The sequence below is a fragment of the Rhipicephalus microplus genome, chromosome 1 (assembly GCF_043290135.1).
Source record: "Rhipicephalus microplus isolate Deutch F79 chromosome 1, USDA_Rmic, whole genome shotgun sequence".
NCBI classification, from domain to species: domain Eukaryota; kingdom Metazoa; phylum Arthropoda; class Arachnida; order Ixodida; family Ixodidae; genus Rhipicephalus; species Rhipicephalus microplus.
In genome coordinates this window covers 260932857-260960380 of record NC_134700.1, presented here as the reverse complement: position 1 = coordinate 260960380, position 27524 = coordinate 260932857, and the positions used below count along the sequence as shown (strand labels likewise).

At 42.5% G+C, this 27524-nt stretch overlaps 1 protein-coding gene across 1 annotated transcript in view; it reads right to left on the bottom strand.

Moving 5' to 3' along the window:
• Positions 1–13228: 13228 nt before the first annotated feature.
• Positions 13229–27524, bottom strand: part of LOC142814715 (lachesin-like) — a 33873-nt gene continuing 19577 nt past the window's right edge. Inside the window, exons 2-8 of the mRNA XM_075893914.1 lie at positions 25011–25218; positions 22802–22960; positions 21185–21313; positions 19285–19575; positions 17909–18019; positions 17618–17704; positions 13229–14819 (exon numbers count right to left, since the gene is read on the bottom strand). Coding sequence (XP_075750029.1) covers positions 14719–14819; positions 17618–17704; positions 17909–18019; positions 19285–19575; positions 21185–21313; positions 22802–22960; positions 25011–25218 — 1086 coding nt within the window. The 3' untranslated portion in view covers positions 13229–14718. The remainder of the gene's footprint in view (positions 14820–17617; positions 17705–17908; positions 18020–19284; positions 19576–21184; positions 21314–22801; positions 22961–25010; positions 25219–27524) is intronic.

The following is a 27524-nucleotide window of genomic DNA, read 5'->3' as shown; positions in this document are numbered from 1 at the left end:
ATGAGTTATGTATCTTAAGGTGGACTTCATATGCAGCAGAAGATATTTCGTGGATGCACGTTCCTTTGTTACCTTCTTTATAGTTAGGTACACGTAAGATGTTCCTACAAGGCAACATGGGCTGCTTGCTGGGTTGTTATGCTTTTTCCACTATGATTAATACATCCATTGGGTTCTAGGCTCCCAAGTTTTTGCTTTTAATGCAGCTTCACCAAAGTTGTTAGTACGAGAAAGAAACTTTATACACAGTGTATATTTAAACACAAAACATACAAGGCTGCCAGTTTCAGTGCACTCCGCTCAGCACTTTGTCGTCGTCATCCTCTTCCATATTTCCCAGTGACAATATGCAGAATTTTGATTCTTATGCTAGGAGTGAATGGGATCCCGCATTTAACTAATAGGAGAACAACAAATATAAAGGTGTGATTTAAGATTCTAGCACACATGCGTGAAGATTTTTAGGTTGCAGTGTTCCACTTCATTTTTAAAAATTTTTTATTTATACAATACTGCAGACTGTAGATTCATGCAGGAGAGCAGTACATAGTTACATACATTCATGAGTAATAGAAAGAAACGTCAAGAAAGAACTAAATGGAAAAACCACAATGAAAGTTCATTAGTACATTCATAAGTAATAGAAATAAATGACAAGAAATAACTAAATGGAAAAACCGCGACGAAAGTTCATGAGTTGTTTTCGTAGAAACTGACTGCGTAAGGGGGTGGGAGGAACCTTACAAAGTTTTTTTTTGTGTGTGGCAAGCATTACATGAAATGCCTATTTTATAGCAGATTTTGATGGCACTGCGATGCATCCAAAGCCAGTATGCTTACCAGTTTTGTCCATCTTTCTTTTTGTTTTCACGTTGTTGTGCACACACTGCATGGAGTGCACTGCTAGCTTGTTCTCAATATCAGGCTGCTGTCCTCTTGCAACACTGCTTTTTGCACTTGCAATACAAGTAATTTAGTCAATGCACATGGCATGTGTTATGTGTCATCTCTCATGCTGATTGTGCACTCGTATGTCTTTTTTTTAAGTTTGAACAAAAGTTTTGATATTTTGCATAACACTCTCAGTATGATTTAAGATTTTCAACGTAATTGAACGAATATACTATGCATACACGTTTATTATTTCTTATGCATCTTCTGGCAAACAGCTGAATTTGGTGATACTATTTACAGGGAATAAAAGAAACTAGTTGTTGTCATCGCTTGCAGAGCTACATTGCCCTAAGCAGCTGTAGTAAAAGGAACGTTATCATTCTCATTTCCTTTTACAGTTACGTAACTATATGCACATGCCTACCTATGTAGTCCGGAAATTACTGTGTGAAAGGGGTAAGATTGGCACAAAAACATACCTGATAGCATTTGCCTAATAACTTTTTTTAAACAAAAAGCATACTGGCAAGCCAATTATACTGAAAAAAAATTAGTCGGCAAGTTTACAGGTTTATACAAGCATATATAAAACTGTATGATAATTAATAGATAAAATAACTATTGAAATAAATTTAGAGAAAAAATTTGTTCTCCTGTTTTATGGATGCTTTGGGCTTGTTTTTTTTTTTGTTTTTAGGTCCACAGCCTTACAGCACGTAGCTCGCCTCGGGAGTTTAGGAAGCACGCTCAACGAAATCTCGTTCCACGTCAAATGAACCGCACTGTTGTCACATCGCCCGCGTACCCACCAGCTTCGGGAACTCTACCTGAACAAGTGTTCCAGCCACAGCCACTGCAAGTGCCAGCAGCCAACAACAGCAACAGAAACAACAACAACAATAATGTTTCCGGTTTGTTGCAACTTTTTATTGCTGTGGTGCTTTTTGCATGGATTTGGTGGTGGTAGCTCATGACAGTTAAAGAGGGCTTTGTCCTGCAGTTTGCTCTTACAACTTCTATCATTAGATAGAAATACTTGAAGATAACGGGTCATCACTACATTTGACTGACTAGCCTGTGATATCTTAGGACTAGTGCTTCTCAATTATATAAAATGCTAAGTGCCCCCCCCCCCTCCCTTATTACATAAGAAAAGTTGCTTTGAGTTTTATTTAAGGGAAAGAAAAAAATTATTAATTCTCATTTCAGTTTTGGTTGTGCCTTGCAAGCGGTTGTAACAAGAAGTCGTATATCAGTAATTTGTCAAACGTTTGATGAGTAAGCTCAATATTTTAAATCGCACAAAAGTAATGCCTAACATTAATTTTTACGTTTTGCCTTGTGAAGTCACTGCAGATTTTGTAAGTGCTCCATGCAGTCATTCTCAATTCTTGGCAGAAGTGGCTATATTGATTATTTTTGGTAGATTGTTTTATGAAAGACAGTGTAAACTGTTTCATCACTCTTGAGGCAACACATCTCCCATTTATCGATGAGTTAAAACCTAACTGCATTGTGGAAGAACTTGAAATAAAGTGTAATGTATACCTGGTGAGCTGGTGTCATCCCGTAATATTTTTTTCTCAAATGCTTGAGTGAATCCAGCTCATTCATGTTCATGGAGGTGAAGTGACTTCATGGTCACGTATAGGAGGTTTGTCTACTGTACATACAACATTCTAATAGGGTTGTTCTGTATCTGTGATGTTTTCCAGCCACAGCCGCTGGGGATGTCACACCCGGTTATGCCTCCGACGAGAGCTCCACGAGCTCTTCGCTGGGTGGAGGCAGTGGAGTTCCCAGGCATCCCTCAAGCAGCAAGCGCCGTCGTCGAGTTGCTGCCTCTCGCGGAATACTGCAGCGCAGCTCCTACTGGGACCGCCGGGTTGAACAGGGGCTTCTGTCAGATAGCTCAGTTACTGAGGAATTCTCTCCACTCCATTAGGGACATCTGGACAAAACTACTAAGTCCTAAGGGTCTTGGGATAGCGATTGTGCTTTGTCTTGCCATTATGCCATTTGCATATGTGAACCCCCGCGTATACTTCAGGTATGCCACTTTGACATAGTTGTTTTTCATTATACCCATTTTTTTCTCTTTTTCAGTAAATTTTGATTATTTAGTATAGGAAGAAGTTGTTGATTCTGCTTGAACCTTTTTCTTTCTTTTGCATGCAAATGTGGCATATCGTAATTATCATCCCCGAAAATGGGTACTGACGAGTTTCGAGGCACACGCCACACTCCCGTTCTTCATTTTTTTTTATTTAGCACACTTTCATGGCACGGAGTGCCATTTTTTTTAACATTTCCCTGCTTTGAATGTTTTATTGTGTAAAAGCATCATTGCCTCCGCAAAACTGAAGCTTTGCCAATGGGTTACATATATATTTTTAATGGTACAACTAAGTACGGTTTATTTCTGTGTTTTGTTGTACACACCAGACTGCTTTGTGCCAGTCTGGTGTAGAATGTGCAGAACAAATTATCATTGCCGAACATGTCTGCTGTGTGTTGTTAACATACTTCCTTTGATTGTTGAATGTGTCTATGGTGGGCTGCAGTATTTGATGAGGCCCTTTGCTTTTTACTTGGTGAAACTGGCTAAGCTGCATTCGTTGAGGAACATTAAGCCTATGTATTGGTTTTATGCCAGCACAGGTCATCATTTGATCATAACCTTACGGTCATTTCCTGCTTCCTATGCTTTCACTGCACCTGGCCATTTTCATGAAAGCCCATTAAAAAGAATACTACCAATGTATAGCTGAATGTCGTAAAGCAATTTTGCTGATTGCCTCATGTTGCCTCGCCAGTGTGCAAGCGATTTGAAACTTTTGGACTGCACGGATGTTGCTGTGTCTCATAATTATTTCTTGTGTTTTTTATTGTGTGGCGTCAATATTTTTACAATAACTGAGGCCACAGCTTTGCACAATTTTGCCCTCATTGCACAAATATTCTAGTGAAATTCACAAGAGTTGTTCACAATTGCTTGGCTGCCTTGTGCTTTTAAACTTTTTCATGCGTGCTTTTGGTTTGCTTGCCGCTGCTGTATTTTTCACGAACTTGGTTTCATTATTGTTACGTTTCTTCTGACCTGCCGTATGTGTAACATAATGTCTATGAAAAGTGCAAATTTGTTGTGAAGGCAAGCGGGAAAATGACAGCTGGCAATCTATGTTTTTTCATGTTGTGTTTGCCAACGAACTTTGCATAAATTTTGTTGAGCCCTGTGAGTGTGGTATGTCATCAACTGTAGAGCAGTAGATGATTTGCAGAAGAGTGAAACTATGTCATCGTTATGTAACAATTGCTCCTTCAGTACAGCGATCATGAATTGGTATGCCATAACTGCTGGAGTTACTCCTTAGTGGTTTAAAAATGAGCCTGTTACCCTTGCATCAGAAAAATGTGTATTTGTCATGATTCAGTCATATTATTGAAATGAGTGCATAGTACTCATTTGTCTCAAGACAGTTTGCAGAAGTTCGAAACTAAATTGATTAGAAGTTGTGTTTTATTTTGTTTTTCTTTCCAAGTGCCAAAAGATTAAGGCTGACAATTCGAAAATGCTGGAATTTCACTATATTTCGTTCAGCAGTAGATGAAAATATGGAAAAGGCAGGTTATATCTTTAATTATGCTAACTCTTTACTTACTGGTAAAGGGCTACATTATTTGGTGCATAAGTGGTGGACATTAACTAGCTAATCACATTGTTCACTGTTCTTGCAGCCGCTATAAAACATGGTAGCTATGGGCCACTTTTAGCGATCAATTTATTGATTTCTCTCTGTGTAAGAGTATAGTGCGACAGGTGTCTAGTGTGCCTACTTGCCTCAGGAAGGTCTTTATAGTATTTTGTATGTATTTAGGCTGTAAAGAAATTTATATACACACACACATATATATATATATATATATATATATATATATATATATATATATATATATATATATATATATATATATATATATATATATATATATATATATATATATATATATATATATATATATATATATATATATACACATATATGTACACCATATACACACTTTCTATGTATACAAAGAATAATTGCCTGGGAACTAACATAGTGTTCAGGTAATTACGTGCTAAAGGACCACTGACAGATATATTTTTACGTATTGATTATTGAGCACACAGCTAGTCAGGGTTAGTGTGTGTGTGTGTGTGTATGTTTTTGTGCCATAGCAACATTGCTGTAGACGTATGGCACACATTCCGGACATGGCAGGCAACACATTCTGCTCTTTTGCAAGTGGGTGGCCCTGCCTCATTTTATCTACATTTGGGCTGTTGCCTTTACCACAATGGAAGGAATTCACATTCCTGCAGTAACATTCTGTTCATGAAATGCCTTTCGGAATCTCCTCGTCGGAGCTGCACAGTATTTTCACCATGCAGGCAAACTGCATGTACCTGTTGTCTTGTATTAAGTTTTCACTATTCTCGTTTTTTGTTGCACACACCACTTTTGATTGTGAATTTGCAACATTCCAGAATGTATTGTTTGTGATAGTATTGTTCCAACAGCCTCTGATAATGCCAAGGCAGCAGCATATCTGCGTTTAAAGACATTGTAATTAACTCTGCTGTGTAGACTGGTCGCCAAAATCTAATTAGGCACAAATAGGGCAAATCTGCTGTTTCTGTTTCCTATGTTTGTTTTTGCCAACCTGATGCTGCGGACACTAATTCAGGGCCGTTGTACCTCTCGCCAGAATTTTCTTAGCCTTACTTTATTTCACAAAAACAAGCCATTTTGGGACTTTTATTGCCTCCCACCATTTCAATCGTGGCAGCTTCAAACAGCCGTTCATTCTGAAGTTTTTTTTGCTCTTCCTAATGAGAGTCCTGTGCCTTATGCACTTCTAAGGGTGCTTGCAAGTTAACAAAGCTGTTTCAAGTGAAAGGCTGCAGTGTACAGAACCACTTCCTACAATGTGTTGATGCCAGTGTGCGACTGTAAATAATCTTGCGGAATCTGCAGTGGGCGGTGAATTAAATAAACACTGTACTTTGTAGGCTGTTGTGTAAATATCTGTTGTTCTAAGTTTCCATGCTCTCGCCAAGTGCCAAGATTCTCCTGCGCGCTGCTCAAAATTTTATGCAAAGACTACTGCAAGTCACTGGATTGTATGGAGTGGACTGGACTGCATCCTCGAGATGCTTTGTAGAAGTGTCACGAGCCATATTCTTTATTTTCTTTGTTGCGACAAGCGAATGCTTTTAAGTGCCATATTCTACGTTTCTGCCTCTGAAATCTGGCTTCTTTTTGAGCCATTTGCTTGCAGAAACTAACATTATGTAGAATCTGTGTGACATTCTGCTGCCTGAATGATGCCCAGGTAAAAGAAGGGTCTCAGTGTTTTTTTTTTGCATGAGTACAAATGCCATTGTTATTTTAGGCACCTGCTTGCATGCAGCACTTCCTAGAAGATGTCACAATTTGTGATTCTCTCGCTCAGACATGTGTAGTAGGTATAGGTTCTGCATTTATTATAGTTAGCATCGTAGCCAATGCGTTGGCACTCGTAAACTTACGGGTTTGTTGTCGAGGGTGTGCCAATTGGCCGGGTTGCATTGTCCAGAAGAGTTGTACGAGGAGTGAGGCATGAACACGGGAGGATACGGAGGTTCACCAGAGAGTAAAAAAATTACACCATCTTCTGCTAAATAGAACCATGCACAGATGTGTTGACACTGGCGCTCATCGCCGCGTTGCGCAGGAAAGAAATGTGGTGAGACGCAAAGCACGCAGTGATGGACAGGTGTTTCTTGCTGGAACATGCTAATCGCTGCTAATGGGCATTGACAGACAAAAGACTGGACACGGAGGCCCGCAGTCCACGTTTAATTAACGCGCACACTTCGAATTTTGGTCATTCGACAACGCACAAGACAGATCTCTCACCGGCACTGCGTTGGAGGTCAAGATCCAGTGCCTATATATACGTAGTGGCCAGTGAACGGTTGAACTGCGCGAGCAGTTGGTTTTTTAAATCAAGAAACTCGCTAGCAGACATTGGCTGCATCGGCTCTGCGAGGAGAGAGTGGAAGACACGAGAAAAAAGAGGAGGAGGGGCGCGCATTCGCTGTACGGGTGGTCATGCCGCACACGGGATTAAGCTCGACAATAAGACGCTTCGCATCTAAAAACAAATAAAATGAAAACCGAAAGTCGCAAACTTTTGGTGGATAAATGCTTGTCACTAGAAGATCGTGGCCGGAGAAGGATGAGTTGTCTGGAATGAAGCTTGCGCTGGATGTGCAACTTCCAACTCCCGACAAACGGTGCATTTAAAGTTCTCGTATTTTGGAGGCTGCTTTTGGAGCTCGTTCTAATACAGCACTGCAGGAAATAACCCGGGCGAGCGTCCTGCCTAGCGCGCGTTTTTTTACCACAGTAGCATTCCTGGCAACCCTTGCGTCGGCTTTTATCTTGCAATTTTTGTGCGATGCAGCTGGTCGGCCTATTTTATTTTTGCTCGAACCGTGCGCGTCGCGGCAGTACTCGCGTGCTTTTACACCGAGGTAGGTTGTACCAAGCGTTAGCTGATGCTATAAATTTTAACTTTATAATGGACATGACGGCGATGACAAAAATGCTCCTGTAGTGTACATATAGTTATCGCATTGAAAGAGAACTTTTCAATGGCACCGACCTATCATTTAAGCTGATGACTAAAGACGTGTGCATACCCGGATATATTACGAATGTAGTGTTATACATATTCTCGGCAAAAAAACGAGTTTTGCTATAACAAGTGATCGCAGTTTGAATTTTAATTTCAAGAAGGGCTGCATGCCTTTCGTCAAAGCTTGTCTACAGAAAGTGTTGGATAAATTGGCTGTGGTGCAAACTGTTTGGACCCTGTGTGCACATTATCGTTGGAGGCTGGTCGCAGGCAACTAACTCTAGCACGTGTAGTTCTTAATGAGAGCCAGCATGACACGTGTGCTAGCAGTCTTAGCGCATGGTTCCTACGTGAAGGTGTGCTAGCACTGCAGAGGCACAACTTGCACATTTTGACGGCAACCAACACAGGTTTGATACGCTGTGGACAGATATGTCGTGGTCACAAAAAGCAGCAGTTCAGTACAACTTACGAGATTTGTCTCGCGCTCTCAGTAAGACTGCGATATAGAGGAATGCTTTTCTGCCAGCAAAGGCTTTTTTTTAGAATATACAAAAAAAATTGCTTATAGCACAGAATAATGCACAATTCTGTCTTGATGAAAATTGCTATAGTGAAATGGGATATTTATAATAGGAATTTAGAGAGAGTTACAGTTTGTTCAATCTAGAAAACGTATAAACAGCAGATGAAAAAAAAAAGCAGGCAAAGACTGGAAGCAAGAAAAATAGAAAAAAAGAAGCAAAATCAATGTTGGTTAGTGAACTACGAAGGAGAAAATGTTTATCATTGAAGTGCGACATAAAGTTTCTATCTCTCTAGACGGAATGAGCCCTTTCAAAGCATAATAGATGTACATTCAGAGAATACGGGCAATCTATAAAATGCATACCTTTTGGGCTCTCGGCTCAAAAGGTATGTTTTACTTGATTTATGGCTGATATCTACAAATTGATGCTTATTTCATCGGCCAGGGAGTTATAGCTAAAATGATCACTGAAAACGCGGAAACGTGAGGGATTGGATTTGTGCAATTCGACTCCCAAAAAGCGATTTTGCTCATCAGACGATCGCCTCCGTCAAAAATATTCCAGTTCGCCTACACCCTACTCGATATGTGTTTGCGGGAACTTTCGCTAGTCGTAGACAGAATGTAGTTGTACGCGCTAATTATAATTAAAAATAAAATTTCGAATTCCGTGCACTCTTGCTACTCCTTGCTACTTTTGTGAAGGAGATCATTCTTTGAGCTTCATAAGGCCTTGTCGAGGTATGGAAAAAAAAAAGAATAATCAGGGCGTCATGAAAACAAACAAAGCAAAGCTAAGCTTTTCTTGCGACTTTCCGCAGTCCCTAAAAAAATGACTCTCTCGAGCATTCAGGCGCGCAGTGAACTTCCCGAAGTACGATGGAATGCTAAATTACAAGCGCTTCGCATTTCTTGCACGCAGAGGTATGCGTACGCGGGGAGTGAAGAAAGATCACAAGTAAGTAGGAGCTTTCCTGTCGTCAACTTGTAATTACGTTTCTTGCAGCTTTCTGGCGAAAGCGTTTTCCCCCTCGAAGACGTAAAAGCGTGTTACGCTGTTCTCGCGCGGTGAATGCGTGACGTCCAGTACTTACAACGCGATGACTAGTGACGACAATTTCCTAGTTCATCGTGCCATATCATGGCAAAGGGTGGCATTCTACGTGAGATAGCGACAATGTTGGAAAATGCACTTCATGTTGGCGCCTACACTTCGGAACGAGATGATCTTGCGATGAGTTGTGGGCTTCAATAATATAAGCTTTTTTTTTTGGAAAATCAGATCACTCATGTTCCCTCGTTAGTATTTGGAAGTGTTTCACAAGACTGCCACCCCCCACCCCATTGTTTTTTTTTCGCGGTGTACCTGGGTTTGGCTATCGGAAGCATATAGGTCGTTTTGCTACACTTTCTCAAACCTGGTCGAATGTTTTGAGAATACTGAGTTTTGTTCTCGCTTGGTGTTTAAGTGTGTGAACATAATTTTCATACGACTAAATTTAGTGAACTACACTTGATTGAAGGCTCGGTAAACGTAACCTAACGACAGTCGCTTGCGTGCAATGCGTAGTCCGGCTGTGTGCCTGTAAAGCGTGCTTTGCGGCAAACTTAAATGTGTTGCAAAAACGCCAATGGTGATATTGAAGAGAGAGAGAAAAAAAAATGGAGCGTTTTCGTCCTTCGCAAGAAAAGCATATTATTGTTAAATTCTGAATTTGGTGCCCTGGCGCAATCATCTAGTAATCAAAACAGTTTAACGCTGTGGATAGTGTAAGGAGAGGAGAAGTTTATTATAGACAGGCGAAATACATTAAAAAAAAAAACGCTCTGATTTAGAAAGAAGGTGGGTCCGTTTTCAGCTCGAAATCTCTGCAATTCACATCAGCGAACAACAGAGCTTACGTTTCAATTTTTAATCTGCAAATCAAGGTCAGCAAGTCAGTTATTAAGTAATTAGGAAAAAAGTACGATAGTTTGCCCTGAAGCCGCCACACAAACTTAACCTCGTTGGTAACTGAAATTGTGAACTTAAAATACGCCCATATATAAATCTAGGCACGTTAAACTTTGCGAGCTTTTGAGTTTCCATTTCTGACAGAAATGAAATCGGCGGAAACTGTGGTTAAATATTTTAAGTGGTCGAAGTCGATTCCAGGTAAGATGTGCCCGTAACGCGTTTAAAAGAAGTAACTCATTTTAGTGCCTGTAATGTCGCTTCCCGTTATTGTTTTTGTCCCGTGTTATTACCAATTATGAAGCCTAAACACCCCATAATGTGTGAGTTCTGCGAAAGGAAGATATATGATGTTGAAGGGGAAAAAAAGCACGTTATGAAGTTCTGGAACGGGAAGAAATGCAAACCTGAGTGAAGCATCAGAAAGTCTGCAGTGAAGTCACGTGCCCGAGATGCTGTTCGTGCCGTAGCTATAGACGCTGCGAATGGTGCGCAGGTGAGGTTTCATCGACTATGTTCCGAACCTAAATCTTGTCACTTACTGACGTCACCTTCTGACATTTTGTTCTCAAAACATGCATGATGTTTTAAAATTTAGCGTGTTATTTGTGATATGCTTCGTCTAGTCGGGAGCTGATATTCATACTCTCATTGGACTGTCCGAAGTTTAAAGCATATTACGTGTTACCCCGTGAAACGCATTTGAAATGAGTTTTCAGTATGGCGTCGTCCGGCGTCAGCGCTTTTACCTCACTCTGCGTGCCACGTGGCTTCGGAACTAGTTGTTAATGACATGGCCTAGATTCCGGAAGCACGCGTAGTGCGGTAGTCACTCTGTATAATGCTGGAATATCAACGGTGCCAGCTGAGGCCGAGCCAGATTAACAACATCGGACGCGCAGGGCCAAAGCCACATTTGCAAGTCTGCGTCTTGCCGCGCACCGGGGAAAAGTATGGAGGAGAGAAAAAAAAACACGCACACATACCAAAGTCTTCGTTGACATTGACGCGCAAATAATTTCTGGCATATATGCATCTCGCATGTCTCACGGGCAGTGGTATCTTCTATGAGTGAATACGAATGTTGATGTGTTTGTAGATTAGTCAACTAGACTCCGCTTCTGTATTGGAGATGAATATCCCAATCAAGCAATTTAGTTTTTCCAAATTTCATGGCAGCGGCGTGGGCTCTTTCATGGCATAAGGCAACTATTTCGGGCATAAAACTCGTATACCAGATTTAAAATTTTAGCGAAAGTGGATGTATGCTTGTAACGACGATTAAGGTAAACACTGCAGACACGTAGTTGAAAATGAATAAACTTGTAATGTGAGCTATGCACACCCATTAACTAGAATGCAGCTGCGATAACAGCAATACGAGGCTCCAGCTTCGATACACACTGTGAAGTAAACATAATTCAAGTTCTGCAATTTCACAATGTGCGTAACTAATGAGCATAAGATATTACCACTAGGACATGACTGACTAAACGGAGTAAATTAGCAGTGTAATATCTTTACTAAACAAAGAACACACATTGGCGATGAATTATTGTTGCAAAAGTAGAGAGAGGTGTACGAGTTAGAATGAAAAAATTGGCCCCGTATCTGCATGTTTCTGCATATGTCGTCGAAAGACGATAGTCTTGCGTGTGGAGAGAGTGAAGAAGACATTTATTTGATGTTCTGTGCAAGAAAATTGGTGAGTGGTATTCTGGAGGCGCTGCTTTAGAATCGAGCGTGCAGCGGAGGCGAACGAGCGCATCAAGCCACGTCACACGTGAGACATGAGCGCCACCTGGCAGTTATCTTGAAAAGCGAAGCGCGCATTCCTTGCGCGCCCGTCTCGGAGGTGATAAGGTGTAGAACGCAAGGCAACGGGCAGGTTCCACCACCATCTCGTCTTAGCAAAGTGTTGGAAACACTCCCCGTTTCGTGCAAGCGTTGCACGGTCAGCGCAGCGTGATAAGCGCTGCGGTCCTTAAAATTACTTATGTATGCCTTTTCTAGTAAAAGACGCACATGCAGTACATATACGAGTTGTTATGGTGCCCCAGATATGCGCAATAATTGCTTTTAAATTGACAATTGCACAAGCATGAACGCTCAACCTTGAGCAACATTGGTGGGCGCTGCGAATGGGGTCGGCCGTTTCGAGTACCCGATGCCGTTAAGAGTGGACAAACAGACAATTGTACAGACAGACAGACAAAACGTTTTGCGTTGAAGGTCCCCAAGAAAGACTATCGTCTTTAATAGTGTTGATATTAAACAGCTTCATGTAGGGTGTTCCAGTGTTTGTGTGTCTGGCGCTGTATATAAAAAGAATATCGTTAAGCGGCTTGAGGCATTATGTAGAATGGCAAGTCGGAAGTTTCCAAAATTGTTTGCATGTTGTCGGATATAGGTGTACTTATTTCTGAGCTCTCAGTTTCGCTCGCCGAGAGGGTTATTTGCTTCATATATTCGTAACTCGAAGGAAAAAAAAATCAGTCGTATCACTTACTGAATGATAATAATAATAATAATAATAATAATAATAATAATAATAATAATAATAATAATAATAATAATAATAATAATAATAATAATAATAATAATAATAATAATAATAATAATAATAATAATAATAATAATAATAATAATAATAATAATAATAATAATAATAATAATAATAATAATAATAATAATAATAATAATAATAATAATAATAATAATAATAATAATAATAATAATAATAATAATAATAATAATAATATTTTGCTTGGGAAGGACGAAGTCGCTCAGTTTCCCCCAGTCAACAGCACTGTTGGCTTTTTTGCGGTCCTTATACATTTGTAACAAAGCACGCTTTACAGGCAAAAATTCGGGAGCGTGGTTTTGCGTGATGCGTGTTTCGAATATACTCACCAAAACTGCGAGTAAATATAGGACGCTGTTTATGAGAATGGCTGATTTGCTCTCACATGAACCAGACGATTCTCGAATTCCTCCGTTTCTACCGCGCACAATGAGTGAAGACAATACAAAATTGGGCTTTCGAGGCTGCCTACTAGCATTGGCTGTGATCGTATCATTTCGCAGTTTCATCCTTGTATCTTCTATATTTACCCCGTGTGTTGAAAACAAAGGGCCAGGAAACAGCACAGGGTCAATGAAAAAAAAGGAAAACGAAGGGCCAGTGGGTGGTAGCTTTGTGCCTTTTTTCATAGTGCTCTGCGTGAATGTCTAGCATGAATGTCGTGCAGGTAATGACAGAACACATGCAACATGTGTAAATTGAAATTGCTCCAGCCACAGTTCAAAAAGAGCCCGACGTTTCGGGACCGACTCGGTCCCTTCCTCAGGGGGTGACTGTCTTGGTCATGGAAGTGTCGTCGCGTCGTGTTCTCTCACCACGGCTCCGGCTTTCCCTTTCCACCACGTTTCGGAGACCGTGAACGTACACCGAAGGCATTGTTCCCAGCGAGCGGTTCACGTTGGCAGGCGTATGCTGAATGTGCCAAGACTCGAGCAAGAGCCTCTTTCCCAAATTCCGTTCTGTTTCAATAACAGAAGCGCCGTCTAAGTCAATTTTATGGTCGTGCTTCTCGCAGTGCTCCGCCAGAGCGCTACGTTGCACTTCCATCTTCCTGACGTCGTTCTTGTGTTGGCGCATTCTTTCCGGGAAACACTTGCTCTCGCCTATGTAGCAGGCTGGACACCCAGAACACGACACTTTGTAGACAACGCCCGGGTGTAGCTCCCTCGGAGGTCGGTCTTTCGGCCGCGGTAGCAAGCGAGTGAGCGTCGAAACAGGTTTATGGATTACCGTGATCCCGGCTTTTCCTAGGACTCTCGAGAGCTGTTCACTTATGCCCGGCACATATGGAATGGCGACGCGGTTGTTTGGCGACTTCGTTTCTCTCGTGTGCGGTGGTGTGGCCAGGGCGGAAAGGGGGTCGGGCGGTGTGTCGCTTGCAGGTGTCTTTCCGCGGTGCGGTGGTTGTCGTCTCGACAAACGGCGTGACGCCCGGCGGATGAACGCTTCTGTGTAGCCATTCCTTCGTAGCTCGGCGACAATCCTCTTTTCTTCTTTCTTCCTCTCACCCTCCGACGTGCAGATTACTCGTGCACGTGAGAGGAGTGCCGAAACCACTGAAGCTTTGTGGGCAGTTGGATGACAGGACGCACACAGATTGCTGTCAAAATGTTTACGTTTAAAACATATGTAATGTAACACATGTAATAACAGTACACAATCAAAATGCTTTGGATATCTTGGTGCGCTGCATTGATTCAACAGATTGTTTTTAGTTAAACGAAAATTGGTTCAGAACACTCAATGATATGTGTCATGTACCTGTTGTAATGGCGGATTCATTGAATGCCTAGGAAAGTCTTGGTGTTCACAGATCTGATGAACGTTGGTGAGCTTGTGACCGCGAGATCGTAGAAAACATTGAAGTGGATATAGTTAACTATAAGTGGTGATCTTGTTGCAAGGTTTGACGAAGAGACCGGGTCCAAGAATTTTGCACGGAATCTATCACATGCGCACGCACCCGCACACAAACACTCGGAGATTGCAGGTGTCTTTGCAGCAGGAGGATATCTGTCCTGGAGTACCTTGCGCGGTAGTGAGATGTGCGTGATGAAGGCTTCATGTTGAAGGCTTCTCTGTTGGTGATCATGAAACTGCAGTTGCCAGCAGTGACAATGAGCTCACGAGCAGCCTGGCGGGAAGCGTTGCGCTTGTGGTGCTGGGACATGCACCGCAGTTTGCAGTGGCTGCAAAAGCGAATTCAAAGATATGTAAATACATCATGACGTGTCATGAGCCAGAGAGATTTCTCGTTTATTTTTAAGATGAAGCGTCACGAATCAAAGCAATCACGTTCGTTGAACTCACTCACGAGGTAAGGCTTATAATAAACGCCTTAGAACTAAATGATAACAATGACATTTATTTGCGTTGCTCTAAATCTACAATGTACACACTTGAAAACTTTTGATAATATTTTGCGGGATTCGATCGCTGTACGTGAAAGTTTCTAATATTTACGAAGCGCAACAATATAAGCGATGTGACATCAGCGTTACATCGAATTTCTTAACAAGTAATCACACAGATGAGGATGATAGTACGTGTGTATTTCTATAAAAAAATCGGCAGAACCCACATACCATGGAAATCAATGCCATGCAATAACCAGTTGTTACATACATAACTAGTTGTTTGCAGTTGCGCAACGATGTCAAGAGCAACATGGGTATTACCGATGTCAGAAACAGCAATTTGAAATGTAGCGCTTGTGCTTGCGAGGATGGTAGCCCTGGACAGAGGCGGATCCCCAGAGGGAGGGTGGTAGGGGCGATCACCCCCCCCCCCCATATCCCCTTAAAGCCTGTGTCGGCACCCCACTCTCTTCAGTACCTTTCATTCACCTCTTATCACCAATTATAACAATTGAGTGGGACTACTGTGATCACATATTAACAGTATTTCGGATATGACAGAATTTTCATGCTACTAAAAGCAAGAAGTCAGACACCCCTCCCAGCCTTCCCCCTTCTGGTGTTACTTCAAGCGACCGTCCCCCCTTCCCCCCAAATCGAGTCGCTGGATGCGCCCCTGGCCATAAATAGTTCACGTAGACCAACTTCAGTGGATTGCGCTTAATGCAATCGACGCCAATCAGAGATGACGTTTGTATCATTGCAGTCCATATGTAAACTTTGTATAATTAGATCAGCAACACTGCAACCACAATATACGTTTTGCCAACGTTACGCCTGCAAATGGTCCTCTTACAAAGAAGTTTTAAGACCTGTTGTGGCTCTGTGGTAGAATACTTGATTGTCACGCAGTATGATTGGGTTATATTCCTGCCGGGAACATAAAATATACTATTTGCATTCATTTGGTCACCGCTGCCCATGTCAGTTTTGCTGAACGTCCTGACATTAAAATTACCAATGCCTGTTCTCATCGTTTATATGTAGGTGTAAACTTTCAAACATATGTGGTACATACACGCCTACTGCGGCCCGTGGAATGTGCCACATGTGTCTGCAAGAAAAGTATTTATGTCGTACGCGACGCAATTTTCAGATGATTCATGTCATGACCAGACATTCATAATCGCCAAACTTTCTTACTACCCCATAGGAATTCATAATCGCCAAACTCTCTTACTACCCCATAGGAATTTCGGTCTACCCCACGTTAAAAATGTGATCACGAGGACATTCAGATGCAGATAGATAGATAGATAGATAGATAGATAGATAGATAGATAGATAGATAGATAGATAGATAGATAGGTAGATAGGTAGATAGATAGATAGATAGATAGGTAGATAGGTAGATAGATAGATAGATAGATAGATAGATAGATAGATAGATAGATAGATAGATAGATAGATAGATAGATAGATAGATAGATAGATAGATAGATAGATAGATAGATAGATAGATAGATAGATAGATAGATAGATAGATAGATAGATAGATAGATAGATAGATAGATAGATAGATAGATAGTCCGCAAATAAATGCTTCGCGTTTAGCTGTGTATCGTGTGGTGCTTGTGAACCACTGTGCTTTCGGAATTAGCGCATCATGCAAGAAATCGCGTTACTTCGCGCCTATATTGGGCGCTTCTAATAACGGTAGCCTGATGTTATACAATAAATTGCAAGAGTGTAGACTTTACGCGTATAATTGCTTGCTGCAGCGTGGTCACGTGAGGGAAGTAGGGGGTCCCCAACAGTCCCCTTTGAGGGTGTCAATAGCGCGATGGAGTCGACCGCTTACGCACCAAACTTCAAAATTGATTTAAAATACCTTACAAGCTATAATAAGAGATGATTACTATATCGTAAAATGAAATTAGGACGAAGAGACATGGAGCCACGCCAGACCACGTGTTTTTTAATTTTATTTTCGAGCCCGTCTTCTGCTACGCTATAGTAACGATGTTAAATTATGTTCGGTGGAAACTAGCCACACTTTCCGTCTTAACCACCTCACTTGTACATACAGATTATTTTCTTAATATTGCGCTTGTTTAATGAAACACTGACGAACACTTGTTTTGTGTGACCTTATCCACGTATCACCGAGTTCGCCTGTTTACATCAGGTGAACTCTGCGAGCATCTACAGGTGTGAAATGTCCAATTGGCATAAATCTTTTTATTAGACAAAATGCAGCTGGGAAACTTACGTGCTTATGTTACATGCTTCACATTTTTTAAGGATATAATATTAACAATTTCACGCAATCGGTAAATATTCGCGTGATTCAAGCTCGGCATTAGGATAAAAGAATGCATTTCTCTTGATACGGAGCAAAGGCGGACAGCAACGACGTGCAATCTAGGCTTGCGTTGTACAGAAGTAGCCCGGAAGAACATTAGAAGCGCTTGGAATAGCGTAAGTGTTAGAATAGGGGAAGCGAAACCCCTACCACGCACATAAAATAAGCGTCCTGTAGCATAAATGAAATGCAGAGCATGAACCTGGAGGGAAAACGAGGGTCACGTGCATTGCGTTTTGTGACGTATACGGAAGTGATCGCGCACCTTCAAGGTTCACCACAGCAGGCGCAAGCGGAGACCAAGGATCTGTCTCGTTACCGTACAAGTTGAGCCACCAGTCACGCGACGAGCCTGCAAGACCACATTAATATACTCATCTTCAATCGATATAAACGCAAAAAAAACTGAGTTCGAAACCCGTACCACGCACATAAAATAAGTGTCCTGTAGAGCAAATAAAATGCGGAGCATGAATCGAAAGGAAAAACAAGGGTCACGTGCATTGCGATTCGTGACGTATGCTACTCTCTGAGAAGCACCATGTGCCTCGCTCACCAGGGCTGCGGGAATGTGGCGAGTTATTCCATTCCTTGACAAGTAGCTTTCCGTGGAGTCCTTTTGAGATAAGCGTCGAGTGGGACGTAGGCCCGGAGCTTGCAGGTATCTCTGTTGAGAAACGTAGACAAGGTTTAATTGTATACGATAAGTGTGGTATAATCGCCTCTTACATGCTTTGAGTAATATGATATTTGGCCGCCACGTTTTCATTTCTATAGCTTACAGGATTGGAGAACTGTGTGAATTGGAACTTGCCCACGATAACAGTGTAGAGCACATGGCTATATGAAATAATAACAAATACGTGGGGACTAACCTAAACTTGAGGAAATATCTGCCGTCCCGCCTTGCGAGCGTGAATTGTCAGTGAAACTGTATCAAACACCCCACATGCTGATGTGGAGGAAGGGTGTATGTTTTGTTATTACTAAATAGTAATAATAGTGACAATCGCTTTGTGGTCACTGGTGTAGACCGTAATTGGTTGCGCAGCCATTTTCAGTAAGGTGAGTTTCTTCATTTTGTCGAGTGTTGTGTTCACGCTGTCCTAGATTGTGCGTTTAATCTAACGTTGTCTACCCATATCAATATTAGATTGAACTCAATGAGTTGGTATACGGGCCGTACTTTTATATACGAAAGCAGGAAACATATACGGGAATATTTCAGGGCCGTTTGACGTCATTCGAAGCCCTCGTGTTAAGCGCAAAACAGCTGCCACCTAATCTTTACCGGATATGCGGGGTAGTGTGTTCCCATCGTTCATAAGTGCCTCTTCATCCAGCCCGTGATTTTCATGCTTGTCTTGTGGTTTTCTTTATTGAAACTAATGTCGGATTATATCCTGTATGCCTGATTGCAAAGAAAAATATGCCGTTTCTCTTCAATTGCTTACGCGCCCCTAAAACGGAGGTCGAAGTTCAGTTGTGGCATTGCAGTTGTGCATGAGCATGAGTCTACAGGGAACACGTTCGTTGGTTCGTCTGCTCCGCTCTACGAATGCCCCTCTTCATCGTGCGACGTGAAAACGCAAGGAGGGAGCGCGTGTACTAGCAGAGGGACGCGCAAGTTGGTGGTTAAGGGCCCTTCATTCTGGCGTTTTGCGTTTGCGCCATGAAATTTTACGACCAACAATAGGAGTGAAGCTGCGTTGTTATAGGAGTGCAAAAGAAACGTGAAATGAGAAAAACAGCGACAACAAAGAAAGAAAATTATGATAACACGTCAGTGTGGGCTGATTCGATTTAATGATCACAAAGGTTGTCTCTAGGATTACAAAGGCAGAAATCTGCGACTGGACTGCAAGAACTTGGTCCGAATGGGCCGTTGAGAGCTCTGTTAAGGAGCAGCTAATGATAACCGCCGTCGCTCACCGTAGAGATTGACGGTGCCCTTGGTCTCGCCGAGAGTGTTCTTTGCGGCACAGTGGTACTCTCCGTAGTCTTCCGGCTTGAGCCCGTGTACGACTAGCTGCATGTGCACCTTGTACACGGTGTGCTGCATGGTGACCACCGAGTACTTGACGTTCTGGTGTATCAAACGGTCCGCCCCCCGAGTCCAGTAGGTGACCGATCTTGGGTGAGACTCTAGGTTGCAATCCAGGGTCACGTCCGATTCGACGCTCGCACCGACCAGCTGATTCGGGATCCAGATCATGGGCGCAACTAGAGCGACAGAGGGCAAACGCTCGCACCTTAGCTTGAAAGTTACTCAGTTCAAGTTGTGCGGAGGTTCTCTCTTCTTCGCCGAAAAAAAATAAGGACAAAAGTTCAGACACAGTGAACTCAGGCTCTTGTTTATGTGCATGCGAGAGCATGATTTGATTCAGGTTGAATAATTAGCGTTGTTACCACAGCGGATAGCAGGTCGAATAATTAATGTTGTTACCACAGCGGATAGCCTATATTAGGTGAAATCAGTGAATACCAGCTATATCGTATAGCCCATATTTGACATTAGCGTATACGTTATTCATCATTTAACCAACCTGAGCCAATATTAGAAAATTGATAAGCCGTACTTAGCCGCAGGTAAATAGGATAGGTCATGATGCCATCCCTAAGCATTCGTCGTTCATCCTTCACAAATCGCAATGCAAGGGTGGGAGAAGGGGGATAAGCTTTCGCGCATAAACAGAACAAAAAGATGCACAGTGTGAAAAGTGGTGTTACGTTCAGCAGATTGACGGCGCTGTTTTTCTGAGAGATAGCATTATTGTAGGCTGGAGTCGCGAGATAAATTTAACTCCTTGCACGAGTAACATTGGCTTGTAATGACTTTCACTGCCACCACGATAATTCTGAGGTTCTGCAGACACTGCGAAATTTCACCCGCCAATTAGGCAGGGATTTCCGTAAAGTTTAATCCTTTTCCTCTAACATAAGCTACCGTGCCACCAACTTGTAATTTCTTCTTCTCATCGTCTTGTTTTATTTGAATACCACTTTGTATTGAGAGCCCCCATTTGCCTATCCTCGAGGTTTTCAGATAACGAAGGTCGTTGGCTCTAGAGCACCCTTGTGATGCTCGTTAGGTAACTTCGTGGCGTTTCGAAAGCGCACTCGTGAAAGGAGCGGCCATGCGTGTTGTAGCTCGTAGCTGTTTGAAACCTTTAACTTTAAAGTTTCTCTTGACAACATACTGCCTGGTATGCGCTGGAGAACATGCTGGTATTCCGGTTGAAGACCAGAAGACGGAAAGAAACGGATGTTGATTTGCCTTCATCGGCATATATTTAAACTGATAGTTTATTAAAACGAGGTATGCTAGAAGTCCTTGTTAAACTTTCTTCTATTACTGAACGTTCCCCACTGCGAGTCGAACATGTGTGTTTGAATAACCACCGCGGTCGAAGTTGCCTTCAATGGCGCTGTTTAATTTTATCGAGTCTAGCGATCACTGAATATATATCCTTTCTGTACAGCGATGTAAAATGCCGCTAATATAGTTCTTAAGTTGACGAAATAGCTTATAGAGTAAAGCATGTTCGTGTGATTCAGATCGCATGAATGACCTTACGGGAATTGAACAAACTTGTTTCTAGAGGGCCGTCGTTCTTCCTCTTTATGAGACAAGTTAGGAAGAGTCAGCCCATCACATGTAGACATGATCTCTGCACATAGTTAAAAATTTATTTCGTTGTGACTTGATATGCTTATATCATTCCCTCGCCACCTACCACACAACAGTCTCATATACTTTACAAATGCAAATATAATTTCAGGCTCTTCATATGCACAGCAACGGACTTCAAATGACTTCTAACGTACTCACAGCTGACCGCAAAGATGATCCGCTTGCTGACCGAGGGCAGCACACCGTTGGTTGCAATGCACAAGTAGGCACTCATATGCAGGCGGGAAACCTTCGTTATGTTTAGCCAGGTGCCTCTCACCGACAATGCTGCGAATCGGACAGGAGTACACGACCGTTACGAGAAGTGCAATCATACAAACGCACTCTATGCGCACACGATAAGATTATCGCAGTGCACGCACCGAGAGTCACGGCTTAGCCAAGAAGCTCAGAAATTAGTCCATTACCAAGAGAAACATACTATATAAAGAGGGGCCATTGGAGCCGATCACGGCCCAGCAAAAAAGGGTCTGACTAACCACTAGATGACGTACCCGTGCTCAATTTTACTTTCTTTGTTGAGATGTAATAGCCTCCTCAGGAGGACAATAAATACCCAAGTTTGGCATCAATTTTTTGCAAAGAAAATTTTTTATTAATTTGTGCAATTTCCCATATCTGCTCTACATCATGTGCCGCTGAGGACATTGCCCTCAACAGAAACAGTAAAGTATGACTAGAAAGTGTTGTCTTTCTGCATTTGGTTTGCACAAAGAGGCACATTCATGTGGTTTTAGTTGGACTGTACATGTATTCCCTTTGAAGAGGCATGGGAGTGTAGCGTAGTGGTAAAGACTCGCTTTTGGAGCATGAGGGCACGGGTTCAAATCCCAGCGTCAGAAAGAACGAAAAGTTGTTATTTTATTTATGCTGAAGACGTTATTGGGTCTGACTCGTGGCGCTGAAAGCAGCACACTAGCTGGGCCGCAGGGCCCTACGGGAGTATCCGCTCTTTATATATGTTTCTCTATGCCATTACTGTGTAAAATGAAGCGAAAGCAACAGTTGCTGCCTTGACGAAGACAAGTGCACACGTCGAAATATTAGGTCCGGCGACATTCTTAGTTCAACGAATTAATATAATATGTTCAATATTTTTTAAGTGCGTTCCGCTACCGCAATGTGTCCGAGGCCTGAAACGAACAGCGTCTGAAGAATAGAATCTACAAAGCAGATTGTATCTATATAGGAAGCACAATGGGGTTTATTAAGCGGCTCATACTTGGCGCTTATTCCCGGTTTCATCATCCTGACAGATGTTATTGGCTGACAAAGTTACTAAGACCTATTTGACTGCCTTAAATCTCGAACCAGTGGATAATGAAAGTATATCAGCCAGCACCTCAGGTCCAATTCAGATTTCATTGATGATTGATATGTGGGGTTTAACGTACGTTCCAAAACCACCATATGATTATGAGAGACGCCGCAGTGGAGGACTCCGGAAATTTCGACCACCTGGGGTTCTTTAACGTGCACCGAAATCTGAGCACACGGGCCTACAGCTTTTTCGCCTCCATCGGAAATGCAGCCACCGCAGCCGGGATACGATCCCGCGACCTGCGGGTCAGCAGCCGAGTACCGTAGCCACTAGACCACCGCCGAGGGGCAATTTGGATTTCAGGAAAGCTATATATACGAGTTTCGTAGTTCCGGTCTAAACCGCAGGGATAACATAAAAAAAGGCTATACATCTCCACAGTGTTTGCATGGCGTATCGCTAGGCATCCTGGCGTCAAGAAAGTCGTCTCTGACCTTTCTTGGATGGGTCGAGTGAGATGTACTGGGCGTCCTCTCTTCGCCACGTGATTTCCGGTTCCGGTGTCCCATTTGCCACGCAGCGCAATGCCACTTCGCCACCTTCAGCCACTTCCGTGCTGTCACTTGTCAGATTGTTATCGATTTTGGGCGGCACTGCGATTCACGACACGTTGAAAATTTCCTGCCTCATATTTTTGGCAACTCATATTTTCATAAAAAAAGTTTATTTTATTTGTAATATTCTGCTAACCTAAAGAGGTTATAAGCAGAAGTAGTAATACAAAAAAATGAAATACGTACATACTACACAAAATAGGCGATAATGACATGCTACACACCTTTCACTACTTTTTTACAGCAATAATAGCAACACTTACAACGATAATCACCGTAGTAAATATTTACACTATAACTGTCATCTTCAATATGCTAGTAATACATATTGCACACCGCATAAATAATTTATGTACTTTGTCAAACTTAAGATTATCGATACTGAAATTGTGTATTGTCAAAAAACAAAACAAAAAAATGTACTTGCGTAGATATATACAAGTGAACATTGGCGAAAAAAAAAGAAATATTTATATTATACTTTAAGGCTTGACAAAAGAGCATTAGCCGCCTGAATGAAATCTGCTGTGGTCAAGCGTTCGACGAGATCTGCGGGAAGCTCCTTCTGTTCTCATACCACTCGCGAGTTAAAAAAAAAAAAAACGCTTGGCCTGAGCGGAAGGCGCAGCACAGCCACAGCGAAAGCTAGAAGAGCGGCCTTTCAAAGCCTTTTCTAAACACTCATTGGGTCACTGCTTTAAGCACACTTGCTTTATACCACTACAGCATTAATAATAAAAATTTCGGGGTGGTAGGCCGGCATTCACTATGCTATTTTTTGTCATCCTTGATTGATTGATTGATATGTGGGGTTTAACGTCCCAAAGCTACCATATGATTTTGAGAGACGCTGAAGTAAAGGGCACACGAAATTTCGATCATCTGGGGTTCTTTGACGTACACCGAAATCTCGGAACACGGGCCTCATGCAGCTGCATTTTCGACGGAGGCGAAAATGCAGCTACTGCAGCCAGGATTCTATCCCGTGACCTGCGGGTCAGCAGCCGAGTACCTTAGCCACTAGACCACCGCGGCGGGGCTCTTCACGTTAAAGCGAACGACTTCATTAGTAAGCCAGGGTTTTGAAATCTTTATGCATTTTCTTTTTATAGGTGAAAACTTTTTGGTGCACTTAAGACGAGATTTTTGAAAAATGTCCACAACTACTCAACATATTCAGCCACCTGATCGATAGAAAGAAAAGAAGTTAGAAAATGGTTCGTTAAGTGCATCCATAATGCTCACGTCATTTGCACGTGAAGAAACAGGGACAACTCGCACTTCGTTTCGTTCTTTGGTCTCATGGCCAAGATTCAGCATCAGTGTTATCATCTTGTGGTCCGATATTTCATCTAGAATGGCAGCTACGGGTTCTTTACTAAGTAGGCTTCAGCCAACGAGAAAAAGCTCTGGAATAGATGTCACTACGTTGCTAACACCTGGAAAAGGTTGAAAAAAAAAAACTAGATCAGTGAACTGTTTTGCAACAGGAAATATATGAAAGGGGGTCACTATGACAAAAACGTTAGGAATACGGTGCGTATTCCCCTTTACGGTCTATTCTAGCGGACGGCTGCAAATGCCACTAAATTTTCAGAATAAGAAGCGATTCCAAGTGAGTTACGACATTTCAGAACTGCATGGTAAAAAAAAAAAAACCGTGTTTCAAAACTTTGTGGGTCACTGTTGCCGATCAGCGGCGTCAGCTGCGCTGCCGCTGGGAGGCGGCACTCACAAGCGACGAGCTGGCCGACTAGCTTCGGGCCGTCCGGCAAGCTGAGGATGGCGCCCGGGTGCAAGGACTTCGAGCGGTCACCTGAGGCACCGCCATCATGATCAAGGAAGAGTGGGAAGGGACAGGGGTTAATCCCCTCTTCTTTCACCTCGCCCGGTAAAACTGCGGGACTTTATTGTCTATTCATTCATTCAGTAACAAGTAATAGGTTGCTAACACTGCTAAAAAAATGACTGCTGCTTCTGACAGACAGGGCGAGAGGTGCGGATATCGTGTCACTGAAAAGTACACGTCCACAACTTCTTGGACAGCAGTAAACAGAAGCGTGTTTATATATAATACGCGCATATTCACCAACAACGCTGAGGTATCCGACCTGAGGCTTCATGGACGATGTGTTGATCTGGCACATGTACGCTCCCCGGTCCCTCTCCTGGACGCGGTGAATGTGCAAGTGCCACGTGCGGTGGCCGTTGTGGGTCACCTTGAAGCGGGAGTTGTGCGTGATCACGCTCTTCGCCAGTGTCAACAGCGTGAACTTCTCCACGTACATCCAGGCCACCTGCGCAGTCGACGATTCCGCATTGTAAGGCGTGAAGCAGTAGCGCGTACGAACAATTATGATATAGCGGTTCGTACTTTTGTTTGACCAGTGGGTGAACAGTTTTTCCCGCCTCGAAGAGGAGAATAAACTATAAGGCAAAAGAGAACGTTGACGCGGTGACGATCGTAATGACATGAATGCTTTTTCAATTTTGCCTCTGGATGCCCCGCCGTGGTGGTCTAGTGGCTAAGGTACTCGGCTGCTGACCTGCAGGAGGTCGCGGGGTTGAATGCCGGCAGCGGCGGCTGAATTTGCGATGGAGGCGTAAATGCTGTAGGCCCGTGTGCTCAGATTTGAGCGCACGTTAAAGAACCCCAGGTGGCCGAAATTTTCGAAGCCCTCCACTAAGGCGTCTCTCATAATCATATGGTGGTTTAGGGACGTTAAACCCCACATATCAATCAATCAATCAATCAATCACTTTTGCCTGGAGTGGAGGGATGAACGGGAGAAATGCCAGAATCTTCTCGTTCACGTGGCCAGTAAATATAAACATCTCTCTTTGAAGTGATTGTTAGGATGATTACCATTTTTAGATACCCGCATATGTTCAGTTCTGGTCTTCTTCTTTTTTACACGCTCACCGTGTGCCACTGTAGAGAGAGAAAATATTTCTGTGCGGCGAGGTATGATCACTGTCCGGTAATTATCAATCGTTTACGTTCATTTCTGGCTGCATGCTATAGAGTGCCGAGCATCATCTCATATACGCGATAATTTGTGTGCAGAAAATTTGCTTGAGGTCACAGTACAAGTTAGAGGCATGCTATGGATTGTAGTTCGAGAAGATAATGGCGACACAACATTGGTTTACAACTGTCAAGACAAAATATATTTTTAAATTCCATAACTTCAGTGAACATTGAAATAGCTCAATATTACTTTGCAGTAGTTACTCGTGTACTGCGAAGTAAGATTTAAGTACAGAATTACCTAAATTAACGTACATAATTAGAGTGATTGAAAATTTTCTACAATTTCGTGGTGCATAGTATTTTTATAACGACAAAAAGAAAATAAATGGAGAAAAATAGATGGAAAGAAAACGCTGGGGGTAAACCTGGTAAAAGTAACGGGTTTGGTACCCTGCAAAGAGGTGGTGAAATAGGGGTTGTAAAGAGCAAATTAGTAAGTCTTGGAGCGTGCACTTGTTTGATGAGGATTAAGAATATTCCTTCAAAATATAGCCGCTGAAAGATTGTTCATACTGAGTTATGCACCAGCAGACATCACATAAAAAAAAGAGGCATATGTCTGTAACCAGCAATTATTTTTCTGTACGCTTCGAATAGCGCAATTGAACAGTTTTTAGTACAAGGAAAGAATCCGCCGACAATGAGGCTATTGCTTGCTGCTTTGTTAACATTTTATTATCAAAACTCTGATCAAGGAGCCGATAGTGGCACTCTCAACATTTTTGCTGATTCCAAAATGAAGGATTATTCGTTTTATATAAGCTAAAGATATTCTACAAAGCGCAATCAAGTGTGATATGCGGGATTTTTTACGGACAGTTTAGCACAAAGCAGTTTGCGTACTTCAGTTAGTTAACGTTACCTAACTAGTGACTACTTTTACGCGCCGCTCTGAATGACGTAAATGACATCGCAATATGCCGTAGATGCTTCGCGAATGCTAAGGTTGCTGTAGTAGGCAACAAAACTTCGTGTACAGCCAAAAAAGGAAGGTATGTTGGTAATACAAATAGTGCAACTCAACTAAACTGGTAGCGTATGGCGCGAAAAGGCGTTCACCCAAGCTGCATACTGACAACGTCCTGTTTATACAGACACTGGAACAGAGTTTGTCAAAATTTGCTTCGATTCACACATTCTTGGCTGAACGTTGACCGTACATTTCGCTTGGGGAGGGCTAAAGCAAAATAGAAGAGGGCACGAACACTGTTAAAAAAACAGGAACGATTGATCGGACATAAATATAGACAGAACAAGGCGAAACAAGGGCGGAGTGCTTACTCTGTTACCAGTGACGTGCCCGGGCCCCGACTACTCATATACACTATACATATCACGCTCCTCACTCAAAGACGAGGCGCCCGCTCAGTTTTCTCGGGGGATCAACAACCGTCAAACAGCGGAGGATACCAGGTTTTTGAAAAACGATCTCGGGCAAATGCCCACATATATTACGAGCGGCGCGTGTGCACGTCAGCCGAGTTCTCGCTCGTGGCCCTCCTCTCTCTCTCCTTCTGACGAAAGAGAGAGAGGGGGGATGGCGGAGACACAACTGGCCGCGCAAGACAC